This window comes from Emydura macquarii, unplaced genomic scaffold, assembly GCF_026122565.2.
Source record: "Emydura macquarii macquarii isolate MOO-44397 ecotype Brisbane River unplaced genomic scaffold, CSIRO-AGI_Emac_v2 contig_3114, whole genome shotgun sequence".
NCBI classification, from domain to species: domain Eukaryota; kingdom Metazoa; phylum Chordata; order Testudines; family Chelidae; genus Emydura; species Emydura macquarii.
This window is the reverse complement of record NW_027133251.1, coordinates 1,593,239-1,607,478: the sequence shown is the minus strand read 5'-3', so window position 1 is coordinate 1,607,478 and position 14,240 is coordinate 1,593,239. Positions and strand designations below refer to the sequence as shown.

General features: G+C 48.5%; 1 protein-coding gene across 1 annotated transcript in view; it reads left to right on the top strand.

Annotated features, from left to right (window-relative positions):
• The window catches only part of DNAI1 (dynein axonemal intermediate chain 1), a 245,842-nt gene that overhangs the window by 126,815 nt on the left and 104,787 nt on the right, over positions 1-14,240 (top strand). Inside the window, exons 17-18 of the mRNA XM_067530888.1 lie at positions 11,483-11,631; positions 12,537-12,636. Coding sequence (XP_067386989.1) covers positions 11,483-11,631; positions 12,537-12,636 — 249 coding nt within the window. The remainder of the gene's footprint in view (positions 1-11,482; positions 11,632-12,536; positions 12,637-14,240) is intronic.

Genomic DNA, 14,240 nt, shown 5'->3' with positions numbered 1-14,240 from the left:
CGAGCACACCTACCAGAGCGGGTCCTGCACACGAGTTGGGTGGGCAAACACCTGTCCTCACACTATCATAGAACCATAGAATCAAAGAAGATTAGAGTTGGAAGGGACCTCAGGAGGTCATCTAGTCTAATCCCGTGCTCAAAGCAGGACTAACCTCAGCTAAATCATCCCAGCCAGGGCTTTGTCAAGCCACAGCTTAAAAACCTCTAAAGATGGAGATTCCACCCCCTCCCTAGGTAACCCATTCCAGTGCTTCACCACCCTCCTAGGAAAAACTTTTTCCTAATATCCAGCCTAGACCTCCCCCACTGCAACTTGAGACCATTGCTCCTAGTTCTGTCCATGGGTAGTTCTAGGACTTAGATAGGAGGTAAGTGCTGGACAACTAGAGCGGGACAACAGGGCACATGCGGCAGAAACCGAGGAGCCTAGGGAACCCTTGCTGCAAAACGTTGGCGTTGAGGTTAGGCAGCAGCTGAGGGGGAATTCTGAGAGTCTCAGCAGAGCCAAAAACTGGGACTTAGGCAACTAAGTACCTTGTGGATCTGGGCCCTCATGTGTCCGTATTCATTTCACTGGGATAATGTGGTGATTAAGGCCTGGATCTGGCAAACCACTTGAAACCTGTGCTGTCAGGCTTTGCTGGATTTGAGGATGCAGTCTGTAATGTCTGTACGGACATTAATCTCTGCCAGAGCACATGCACAGCCTGTGGGCAGACAGGGACGAGCAGTCCATGACCTCCACTTTATCTGGGCAGTGTGTTCTTGCCAAATTCTCAAATGTCCATAGACCTTGCCACCCTAGTGTTCATTAAAAGGAACCGTCTGACTTCAACTATTCAAGAAGAGCAAGGAACCAAGAGTAAACTTCTTTCTGGATGGACACACCTACGGATTAATTGTTAAAATGGTTTAAAAAGTGAGTTTCTGAAAACTTTTCTTTTTCCAAGGGGTTAAAACCTCCTAACAAGCAGCATGATAATATGTTAATTTTTTAGCTGCAGAACAATTACAATGAATTTCAGAAAATAGTCTGGCTAATAGCATTTCTGAAGCCAAGAAATCATTATCTTAATTACACACTGCTCTATCTACTGCCCTTTTACATAGAGGACAAACTGTTTCTGCATTAATATGAGCATATCATGGAAAACAGCCTCTTTGCATATTGCCCACTGTTTTATGAATTGTTCAGATCTGGGAATTGAAAGAAAAGTTGCAGTAACAAACCGTGTGAGTTCAGAGCAAGTATTTGAAGAGACATTAATCACGAGATCTCATCTCTGGACAGAATTAGTGCTCAGTCAATGTGTGTGTCAAGGGAAACTGCAGTGATATAGTTAGAATAAGCTGAAGAAAGAGAGAGATCTAGCTGAAGTTTTTGCTTGGTCTTTTCTGAAAGAGTTTGCCTGAGAAAGGACTAAACAAAAGCTGAGTTAGCACCACAGGGTCTGGCTCATAATAAATAGCAGCAACAACTCTGAACCTTTTTAATTTTTTTCAGTGGTTTCTAATGAGATCTGAATTTTCTCAGTCCTAATCTGCCTGTGGCTGTCAAGATGGTTGCTGCCCATTTGAATTGTACTTTTTGTTCCCCATTATAAGCCTCCTTTGAAAAAACTATTTTGTATATTACCTTGATACATAATGTTTCTGAGAGTAAACTAAAGAAACCCAACAAGATTCTGAAGACACCCATAACTGTCCACTTGTGGAGGGAAAAATTGAAGAGTTCTGTCAGGCTAATGTGTTTAGTGCAAGCTGCAATGCTGCTAGCTGACATCTTACTTACAAACAAGTGCCATAGCCTGTATGAATTTTTTTCCCTTCTCCGTATTCTACAGCAATGTATAGTAATCCTATCACCAGCTGTCTTATATCTGTATTCCTATACTGGTGTTAATAGATTCTTTGTCTTACCATCATAATTTAATAATACTACTAATTACCTGAGAACACATTTATCGTCATGTAAATAAGAGAAAAACTTGCTAAACAAATCTGGGACAGCATTCTGGAAGATGAAACAGACTCCACACATTCCCAGCTACTGGATCTAATTGTCCTCTTCCTTGCCTTCAAAACTTTCACACCGAAGATTAAATTTCACATTTTTCAGTAGTTTTTTATTCTGAAATGTGTAATAAACAGCCTCAACGCATAGTCATCAAAATGATTAGGAGAGTGAGGGAAAGTATTTGGTGACTTCTTTCAGTTCCAGACAGCTTAGAAGTTCTTTGTAACTTCAGTAGGTAACAATTTCAGATAGAAATGTGATTTGTTTTTCAAATTGGAAATAAGGCACAAATTTTTAATAGTGAAGGTGGTTTACGATGGGAAAAAAATCCATGGAAGAGATGCTTCTTCTTCAAGTGCTTGCTCATGTCCATTCTGATTTAGATGTGTGTGCGCGCCACATGCACCGGTGCCAGAAATTTTTTTCCCCTAGCGGTATCCGTAGGGCCGGCTCTAGCGCCCTCTGCAGCAGCACATGTATGCGTTCACATATATGGAGCTGCCAGCCCCCCTCCCTCTCAGTTCCTTCTTACTGCCCATGATGGTGCTGGAACAACTCTCTGGCTCTTGCAAGTCTCCGCTTTTCCTAGTGGTTTAGCTGTTTTTACTGTATATAGTTGTTAAGGTCGTTCTTAAAACATAGTTTGCTAGTTGTTAGCTCATTAGTTAGCAAGTTCTCAAGGTCAGGGCATGCCCTGGTCCCTGAGGTTTAAGCCCTGCATTTTGTGCAAGAAGCCTATGCCACTAAGCAACCTGCATCAGAGTTGCTTGAAGTGCTTGGGGGAAGCCCACATCTCTGAGAAGTGTAAAATCTGCAAGGGTTTTTGCCCTTGTATTAAGAAGGACTGGGATATTAGGCCCTTCTGATGGAGGCGGCACTCCAACCGGCATAGGAGCCGCAATCAGACTCGGGACCGAGTACCGCAGCATCGACAAGAAGAGCCCCTCCAGCACCGGAGTCGACCCAGAACCATTCGGCATCCCCGGCGCCAAAGAAGCGTCAGAAGAAAGTGCACTCCAGGAAGGAGCACTCGCCGGCACAGAAGTCGGCTAAGAAAAGTTCGGGGATGCCAGAGTCAACTCGGAAGGGGTCTCCATCCATGTGGGCATTGAGCCTGGCACCCGAGCTGCCATCAACTCTGGAAAGTGGCAGAAGGCCACGCTGCCTATTGGTCCCCTCCACACCTGAGGCATTCCAGGCAATGAAGGACCTATTGGCCATGCTGGTGCTGCCTACACCTCACAAGGGTAGGCCTTCACACTGAAGGACAGACACCACAACTAAGGGTCTGTCAAAGGGGAAATCATCTGGTTCTTGGCACCAGTCTCCGGAACCATACCGAAAGACGTTGGGCTCATCTTGATCTCTGGACACTAGGTGCTGGTCCCCAAAGCATTAGCACCAACCCACTGAGCATCGACATCAGTCTTTGGAGCCCCATAGCTCTCAGAGCCCATGGCATCACGAGTCCCCGGCATGCAGCAGGTCACCGGAGCTTCAGCAATGCTCAAGTTCCTATAGAAAACAGAAGGACAAGACGCGGTCAAGGCATAGCCAACGCTCTGGCTTTTGGCACCACTCCCTGATGCCGGAATCCTGGCGTACTGAAGCGGGGAAGCATATGGCATCGGCCCCTCAGTGGTCACCAGGGTGTACCTCCTCGGAGTCGTGGGAAGAGGTCATTGCCGCCCCGAAGTCGTGGGCTACAAAGTCCCCTGTGGCCTTTCCCATGCCACTGCATATGGTGGGGGGTGTGCCTGAGGCCAATGGTCTGGACCCTGGCAATATTGGAACCCCTGGGGGTTCCCTCATTCTGCGGTGCCATACCTGATTTTGTCCACGGGAACTTCAGTGCCGCACTCATCCAAAGACCTGACCGCGGTGCCGGCCCTAGATGTTGACTCGGAGCATGAGGAGTCACTCTCAGGAAGCCCATCGGTGACCTCCCCAAACCAGGGAAGAGACTTTAACTGCCCCCCAGCGACCAGCCGCCTCCTTGTCCTCACCTGACGAGGCAGTAACAGGCCCTTCTCATGCTGCCTCGCTTGACGACTGTGGGTCGCATCAGGAGCTGTTAAAGCGGGTAGCAGCTAACCTGGGCCTCAAGATAGAGGAAATTAAAGAACTGATCGACTAACTTTTTGGCATATTGGCTTCTGCAGCCCCTTCCAGGGTGGCCCTCCCTGTGCATGAAGGGGTAGTGAAGCTGGCTAAGGCTCTATGGCAGATCCTGGTATCTCTGCCTCCCACATCCAAGCGGGCGGAGAAAAAGTACTATGTGTCCGCTAAGGGTTTTAAATCCCTGTATACACATCCATCCCTGGGTTCACTAGTGGTCGCGGCAGCCAACGAGCGGGACAGGCAGGGGCAAATGAGCTTGACACCTAAGAATAAAGAGGCCAAAAAGATGGACTTATTTGGTCAAAAGATTTATTTGACGGCCAGCCTGCAGCTGAGGGTGTCTAGCCAGCAGGCATCGCTGGGCAGATACCACTTTAACATTTGGCAATCACTGGAGAAGTTCACTGACTCCCTCCCACATCCTCTAAGCAGGAGTTCGAGGCAGTCCTAGAAGGCAGGACAGTGGCCAGAGCTTCCTTGCAGGCGGCCTCAGATGCAGCGGACTCGGCAGCATGAACAATGGCCTCCGTGTTGTCAATGAGGAGAGCGTCACGGCTCCAGTCATCTGGTCTCTGATGGAAGTACAACAGTCCATCCAGGATCTTCCGTTTGATGGCACTGCTCTATTCGCGGACCAGACTGACTTCAGACTGCATGGGCTAAAAGACTCAAGGGCCACACTATGCTCTTTGGGTCTATATACCTCATCTTCGGCAAGGAAATACTTTAGATCCTCACAGCAACAATGCTTCGGGTGCCAGTCCAGAGGGGAGCCCTACAGAAAGAGAAATAAGGGCTACAAGCGTCTCTGGGGCAATTCACTGATACTGGCTTCGAGGCTAGGGTCCAACCGTCATTCCTCGGGTGGAAAATGAAGTTCCTGAAGGTGCACTCTGGGGCGATCCAACAGTCAATACCTGAGATCCAGTTTCCTGACTGTTCTCCTCCTGCCTTGCCTCTTTTCTCCCGGCCTGGAGGGCAATTATGTCGGACCGTTGGGTGTTAAACATGGTGTCTGGCGGTTACACCCTGCAGTTTGTTTCAATCCCACCTTCCCTCCCTCCTTCCACATCCCTCTTCAGGGACCCCTCTCATGAGAAAATCCTCGTCCAAGAGGTACAAGCTCTCTTGCAAGTGGGGGTGGTGGAGGAGGTCCCTCAGGAACTGAGAGGCAAAGGTTTTTACTCACGGTTCTTCCTGATTCCAAAGGCAAAAGGAGGCCTGAGGCCCATACTGGACTTATGGGGCCTAAACAAGTTCCTCAAAAAGCTAAAGTTTCATATGGTCTCCCTAGCAGCCATCATCCCTTCACTGGATCCGGGTGACTGGTTTGCTGCCCTCGACTTAAAGGACACTTATTTTCATATCACTGTCTTCCCTGGCCACAGGAGGTTCCTGCGGTTTACAGCGGGCTCTCGGCATTACCAGTTCACAGTTCTCCCATTCGACCTTTCCACAGCTCCTCGCGTATTTACCAAATGCATGGCAGTAGTGGTGGCCCACCTCAGGCACAGGAGAGTACAGGTGTTTCCTTACCTGGACGACTGGCTTATCAGAATGCGCTCAAGGGAGCAGGTCCAATGCGGCACCAGCATCGTAAGAGACATGTCGATTGCTGGGCCTGCTGATAAACGAACAGAAGTCAATACTTACACCGGTCCAAAGAATAGAGTTTATAGGGGCAGTCCTAGACTCTATTTAAGCCAAAGCGCTACTGCCCAGGGCCAGGCTCCTAACAACGACGGAACTCATAGCCAGTCTAAGGTGCCACCCCCTGACCATGGTGAGGGTATGCCTCAGCCTTCTGGGACATATGGCAGCTTGTACTTACGTGGTACAGTATGCCAGACTTCGCCTTCAGCCGCTCCAGTTGTGGCTAGCAATGGTTTAATCCCCATCCAGGCACTCTCTGGACAGGGTTCTCACGATTCCTCCCCTACATACTCACCTCTCTATCATGGTGGATCAACCCTCAACAGGTGTTAGGAGGGGTGCCCTTCAAAGCTCCGAGACTGATGCTGTCCTTGGTCTCAGATGCCTCAGATATGGGATGGGGTGCCCACCTCGGCACCCTACGGACTCGGTGGCTTTGGTCCAGAGAGGAGCTAGCTGTTCACATAAATGTCAGAGAACTCAGGGCCATCTGGCTGGCCTGCAAGGTGTTCCTTTCGCACCTGTCCGGCAAGGTACTACGGGTCCTCACAGACAACACAGTGGCGATGTACTTTATCAATGAGCAAGGGGGAGCCAGATCCTCAGCTCTGTGCCGAGAAGCCTTGCGTCTCTGGGACCTCTATGTGGACCCAAAACATACACCTCGAAGCGGTCCACCTGCCAGGATTGAAGAACACCCTAGCAGATCGTTTGAGCAGATCTTTTTGCTCTCGCCACAAGTGGTCACTACGTCAGGAAGTGGCCGACCATGTCTTCCAAAGGTGGGGTCTCCCCACGTGGACCTCTTTGTGACCAGGGAAAACAGGACATGCATCCACTTCTGCTCTCTCCTGGGATCAGAGGAGGGCTTCCTGACGGATGCTGTACTCCTCTCATGGTCAGGAGGTCTCATGTACCCATTTCCCCCAATACCTCTCGTACACAGAGTTCTGGTGAAAGTCAAGAGAGACAGGGCACGGATCATCCTGATAGTCCCAGCGTGACCTTGCCAGCACTGGTTCGGTATGCTGTTGGAGCTCTCAGTAGCGAGACCTTGGTCTCTGCCATTGCACCCGAACCTCATCTCTCAAGACGGGAGTCGGCTGCTTCACCAGGACCTGCCTCCCTGCCTCTGATGGAGTGGATGCTTCATGGCTGAACAGGGAAAAACATCACTGTTTGGCCCAGGTCCAGAGAATCCTATTGGAAACACGGCACCTGCTCCAGAGAGCTATTACTGAATTCAGGAGAATGGTCATCACTCGGTTACCGAAGTTTATCTATCAGTGCCATCTGAAGTTTGCTGATATGATGGTGCACTAACGCTCTGTCACTGAACTGCTAGTTCTGCATGTTGTTATACTGCAGAAATTTGCTTTAATGGTGCATGCTGTAGCAATGCTTCATAATTCTTAACATTCATTTATAAGTGGGATTTATATTTAGCTTGATTTTGAAAGTGACTCTGCTGTGAAGAGACAAATAGGACCTGGGTGATCTGACCAGGTGAGGGATGCTACTTTATTCAACTGTCATTTCAACTTATTGCCTTAAAAGACCCTTAATGCCTCAAGATTTTAATCAACAAGAGTTTTGACCCAGGGCTGTCTGAATCCCATGGAATATGAATTAATATACAGGGAAATATTTTTGGAGGTTCTGTCTAGACAGAACTTGATATGGTTTTGATCAAAAAAACAATATAGTCATTGCTTTGGGAGGCCATTTTGGGGGTCGGTGGTGTCTTGTTTGATGGGGTATGTGAGGCTGGTCTAGGCCTGCAACATCAGGCTCCGAGAAGAAAGGAAAAATGCCCAAAGAAAATGCTGTCTCATTAAGGCTTCAGCCTCTAATTATAAACCTGCCTCTTTAAGAAACTCCTGTTTCCCTCAGATTTGGGTTGTTGGAAGGAGTCCACAGCCACTGCCCTGGTATGCTCCTTCCAGGCCTTGTAAACAAGGAACCAAGCAGTGTTATAGCCCTGGGCCCAGGCCGGCACAGAGTACAGAGCTCTGGCAGCTCATTCCCAGGGACAGCATACAACAGCAGCGCCACAGCTGCTTGGGCAAAGTGCAGCATGTGCTCCCCAGCACCAGCTTTGTGATGTGATCAGGGTGGAGGAGGGCTGATTATCCTTCCTGGCCGGCTCCCTTCATGCTGTTAGCTGTGCTAGCTAGTGCTTGGGAGAGTACTAGATTAGTACCGTGGCCAGTTCCTGCACTGCTGCAATGGGTAAGAGGGAAGAGGCACCCTGCAGCCTTTTGTTCACCCAGCACAGGGGCTGGCAGAATTTGGCCCTTTTGTTTCAGAGTACGTGGAAATGACCAGACAAGGGGAACATTAACTTTGAAAGCCAAAGATCAGCCTGCCTGTTTAGGGGCTTGTCTACCCTTGAAATGCCACAACGGCACAACAGCACTAGAGTGCTTCAGTGTAGACACTGCCTACACTGACGGGAGGGGTTCTCCCGCTGGTATAGGTATAGGTATTCCACCTCTCCAAGAGGTGGTAGCTAGGTTGGTGGAAGAATTCTTCCACCGACCTAGTGCTGCCTGCACCGGGGGTTAGCTCAGCTTACCTCCCCTGCTCCGGGGTGTGCATTTTTCACACCCGAGCCCTGAGCGACATAGTTAAACCGACTTAATTTTCCAGTGCAGACCATGCCTAGGAAAGTAGCAGTTCACCCCATGCACAGCTGTTGCCAAGTATCGCTCAGCTTGCTTTCGAAAGCCCTGCCGTGCCTCTACTCAGCCAGGGACCTTGCCAGCAGGAACTGGCTGGCTGTCTCACTCATTCTTGCAGTGACTAGCTAGTCTACATGCCAACTCTGTACGATGGTCTGAATGTTGCATCACGGCCACGTTTGTACCTGTGGATTCTGGGGCTGCTGAGGCAAGTGCTGGGAGCAGGGGCTTTGGGGTAATGTCCAGATGTGAAGCTCTGCCACGTGGAATGTGGTTAGGAAGGACCATCCAATCCATGGTTTCTTGCAATGCTTTTTGTTTCGTGCAGACAGGCCCACAGATCGACCACCTCTGAGGAATGGCTATTGGTTAAGGACTTTCTTTTTGGTTTAAGTGATTCTTTTTTTTTTTTTATGGCCCTCGTAGATGGGTGCCTTTGAACTGGTGCCAGTTACTGAAAGCTACAGTCCACCTCTGCTAATGGCTCTCTCACCCCAGGAAAAGCAATCTTGCATTGCCGCTGCAGACCTCTGAGTGATCCCTTCATGTATGAAGCAGTTGGCAGTTCTATGTACTGATTCATCATTTTGTGCTTTTGGCAGCAGCCCCCTGAGATCTAGGCAGAGTCAGCAGTATGTGAATGTGTGTCAGCTCAAGGCAGCAGGAGCAATCTGCAAATGTGTCCTTGCCCGCCCTGCAGTAGCATTAAGGAGCTGGCGTTCTTGTTCAGAGAATTCCTCCCCGTCTTAGCTTTCCCAATACATGGAAGTTTGGAAAGACAGCTCCTTTCTCTCATGATGTCCACACCTATCCCCAGCAGTAAAAGAACAACAATACAATTTAGCAACACACCACATTTCTATAGTACTTTACAACCATCTATTCTCACAGTCCCCTGCAAGGTGGGCCAGGGTGATTGTTCCTGTTTCATATAGGGGAAAATGAGGCTAAGGCTTAGGACCATCTTCAAACTTGTGGTCTTGAAGTTACAACCTAAATCCATATTTTGGTAACAAAATAGCCATGACTGATCTTCCAGGTGCTGACTGCCTGCAGCAGCCACTGACATAAATATAGGCACCTATATGTGAGTATTTAGCCCTAGGGGGTCCATTATTAAGTACTTCCCCCAAGATCACACAGTGTGTACACTGCAGAGCAGGGACTAAGACCGGCTCTTCACACTTCCAATCTAGGACTTGATGCTCTGGTTTAATAAATGATGAACCTGTCACTTCCTGACCATTACAAAATTTGGGGGGCTACCACCTGTTGAAGGCCCAGTACAATTTGAGTTGCTTGACGACTGTTTTACAGGCTTAGCATAGCTTTAGTTGTTTGCTTGGCTATTTTGAATTTTGCAGCATGACATTTTTTAGTTGGCAGAAATGAATAGGACTACTGCGTAACCTTACAGATTTTTTAGTTTTTGCATATCACGGCACATAACAAGACAAAATACACAACTTGCATGCTTACAGCTGTGCATAAATAACAGTAATAAGAACAAGAAGTTATCCCTGAATGTCGGGGGGTACACTTTTTCATTGCCAAGGGGCATATTTTTACACCTCTCCTCCTATCACCAATTGCTGTTTTAACAACCTCAATTATCATAATAAAAATAAAATATAATTAAAATTAAAACCCCAATGTAAGTAATTAGTATATATTATAATAATAAATAAAAAAGTAATTCAATAAAAGTTATTTATAAAAAAGTATAAAAAGTCACTATTTAAACAAAAAAGCGCACTCCATCAACACCTGACTCTGCGGGAGGTGTTGCCAGTCGGACCAAAGGCCACTGACTCCCTGGTGGGGCCCCTAAAAAAAGCCATTCCTGTCTACAGCCTTCTGAGTGACTGCTTAGCTCTCCAGTCTTAGTGAGTACATTATATTGCAGTTAATTTTAGATTTTGTATTCAACTAATATATCTATAAAAAACCTTGCACATTAAACCTTATTGATCTGCAGATCAGGCGTACCATGTCTCACTGATATTCATGCTGATCTCTAAGTGTCCAGTATCAACAGCTGGTGTCCTTGCTGGATGGGCTCGATCTGCTGTGAGTGAGACGATCTTTGAGGTGTATGGTGCAAGGGTTTCTCTCACTGCGTGTCAGCAGGGTAGCAACCTGTCTGGCACGGTTCTCTGCAAAGCTGTATCTGTGTTTGACTTCAGAAGGAGGGCATGTTGTCCTCTACAGGAATGTGTTGTGAGTCAGGCGGTCGAGGGGTTGCCACTCCCGCCCTCCTTTTGCTAGAATCAGTCTCAGATAAACACCACCCCTTGTTTAAATGCATGTTGATGGGACAGGAAAGCATTTCTAATACTAGTTTGCAGAAGCAAAATGGATACTGAAGTGTCTGGCTGCCAGCCAGGAGTGCCCCAAAGTGCAGGACACAGGAGGTCTGAGTGCTACTCAGACAGCGGGCTCCTTACACCCAGATGTGTACAAATCAGAAGATAAGCTACAGGCTTCATTCCCACTCACAAACCCCATTCCCAAGGCACACAAGCCCACCTCACCCACGTGCATTACGGCACCATATAGCTACCAGCATCCTATCACTGAAAGAGCTGGGATTGTGTGGTGATGGCCCTGCCCTCACTCGCACACTCCGATGATAACATGGACTTGGGTGGATTTGTCGCAGTGTATCCAGCAAAGCCGAAATGTCAAGTATGATCTAAAATGCATCTCTCAAACCACCTTTTAAAAACACCAGCCCGTTCCCATTAGGGTTAACTTCCCTCGTGGGGGCTAGAATCATACTAGAGAGTGGGAAACGTTTACACTCCAAAGGGCTCAGTATTACATGCCATGTTTTCAATGAAAGCTTAGTTCCTGTAGAAAGGGTCATACTGCCCCCTTCCCCCCAAGAAAGCAGCTGGGAGATGCCTCCAGGATGGAGAACCACTCTTCCAGAGCAGCCAAATGATTCTGCCAGATTCTGACGAGTCTCTGACTCTTATTGCTGATGACTGCTTCCTTTGCAGTGTTCAAAGTCCTATTCGAGCCAGTTTCTGGACACTTTTGATGCCCACCACATGGCTGTTGACGCAGTGAGCTGGAATCCCTACCACATGAAAGTCTTCATTTCCTGCAGCTCTGACTGGACCGTCAAGATCTGGGATCACACCATAAAGTAAGTCTTGCTGTGTCCTGGCCTTTGCAACGCGCGCTTCCATTGCTGGGCTGGAGAGTGTGATTTATGCTCTTACAACATAAACATACAGCGTGCAGCACACTAAGTCTGCTAAGATCTATGGTTACAGTTTCACCCTTCGGTGCGTTTATTGCTTATTGCTCTCATCCTTCTTGTTTGCTTTTTACTGAGAGTACAGTTCCTTCAGTAACAAGTGCCGATACAGCCCTGGATTGCTTCCTGCGTAAGTGTATCTAGTACTAGGGTGAGATGCCCTACAGTACATGATTTAAAACTTCAACAGAGCTACACCAGTACCAGCCCTCTTGCCTGGATCCAGGCCATGCAGGTCAAAACAGGGCACTGTAATTCAAGATAGCTGCCCTGATGTTTCAAAGCCCTGCATGGCATTGGACCCCGCTACCTGAGAGATCCACTCGCCCTCTGCAACCAGGATCTCCCGTCACAGCTGGGTCCCACTGGAGCAATGATACTGTCAGCCAAGGGGGGGGCTTGTGGCCATCAGAGACAATAAAAAATCTTCATGGGAGTCAGACAGAGACGAGCACCCTCACTGCAGGAAGAAATGACTGGCCACTAACCTCACCCCGTGCAAACATTCACCCAAACTTTCCCACAATAGCTCCCTCATTCTCTCAAACCCAGAATCCCCTAAACCTGCTTCTCAGCCGCAGAGAAGAAGGAGAGAGAGCGAAAGAGAGCACTGCCATCTGTGAGCTCCTGGGGCAGGGAGACACTCTGATGCCATAGGGATGAGGGCTCAGCTGCTCTAAACAGCACAGGTGGCCTGGGCCGCAGCATCTGCGTGATTCATCTGGGATTCTTCTTCAGGAGTGCCATGTAATTGGATGAGATCTTCTTCACCCTCGGCCTTTCTTTTGCAGGACCCCCATGTTCATCTTTGACCTGAATTCTGCTGTGGGGGATGTTGCCTGGGCCCCTTACTCCTCCACTGTCTTTGCTGCAGTCACCACTGACGGGAAGGTAAGGACTGGAAGTGACATGTTATTTTAACTGGGCGGGAATTAAGAACAGATCCTTGGAGTCTGATGTCCTGGGCAGAGAAGAGGCAGCATAGCACACAGCTGACAGCAGCTGGCTGGCTGCTTGTGGGGTGAGTTGGGCTGCTTCATTTGGGAAGGAGCTCAAAGAGTGAGAAGTAGGAATCCAGGCGGGTCAGTCTGGGGCGTGTGGGGCCTGGCGTGGAGAGGATTCTGTCCGGGGAAAGGAGGAACACTTCGGTGGATATTGGCCCTGTGTAACCTTCATCTCTCCCTTCCCACCCGTGACTCCATAGCACGCTGGTGTCTTAAAGCAACAGTGCCGTAGAAGCTGGGAGCAGCAACACTTCTTATTCTCCCCCAGGCACCTCAGCTCCACTTTCATAGCGCGCTCACCCAGCTGACTAGGCCAGAAATCTTTAGCAGACAGCCAAGGTTTCTGCACAGCAGTGCAAAGTCTTTAGCTGGTCTTAAACGGAAGACAAGTGCCCACTGGGGAACATTTGAGATCAGCTGCCTAACTCAGTGTGGCTGTGCCAGACTCATCGGGATAAAAACCGCATGTGTGTTCCTCTGTCTCTCTGTGTATAACCTATAAGAATTTATATGGACAAGAGGGGAGTACCCTCTCCATCGCTATGCATTCCTAGTCCTCTCTGCTGGGTACTCAGCGGACGTGCAAGATCAGCATGCTTTATACTTCTCTGAGGAACAAACCCAGCCTCTGGCATAAGCACTCACAGCTTCCATTGAAGTCAAGGACATTACGGCCTCTTAATCTAGGGATGAATGTAACTCTTTGAGTGTTGGGGATAACGTAGTGCAAGGTACACCGGAGGGGATGGCAGACTGCTTTCTCACACACCTTCCTCTTAGTTACTTTTGCTGCTTTCTCTAACGCCCCTGGGCATATAATTCACTCACTTTGAATCCTACTGAACACCACATGGACACAAGTACATTGCCTCTTACATCGTCTCCCTGACCAATTGCTACCCACCTGGCACCCATGTCTATTCCCACTGAATGTAGCCCAGAGGCCTCCATGGGAGCTGCACCCACTTACACTAGTTCTGAAAGTGGCTCATTAACTAATCCTCACAACACTCCTGTAGGCAGATGCTATTGTGCCCATACTACAGATGGGAATACCTTGTACAGTGGGCATCAGATCATTATTGATCAGAACTTCCAGGACACAGGAAAGCAACAGAGTAAAATTAATAACAAAAAAAATCAATTATAGTAATGTGTCCAGAGATGGCCAATACAGCTTTGTTACAGACTGGGGACCGACGGGCTAGGCAGCAGTTCTGTAGAAAAGGACCTGGGGGTTACAATGGATAAGAAGCTGGATATGGGTCAGCAGTGTGCCCTGGTTGCCAAGAAGGCTAATAGCATATTGGGCTGCATTAGTAGGAGCATTGCCAGCAGATGGAGGGAAGTGATTATTCCCCTCTATTCGGCATTGGTGAGGCCACATTTGCAGTAATGTGTCCAGTTTTGGGCCTGCCACTACAAAAAGGATGTGGACAAGTTGGAGAGAGTCCAGCAGAGGGCAACAAAAATGATGAGGGGGCTGGAGCA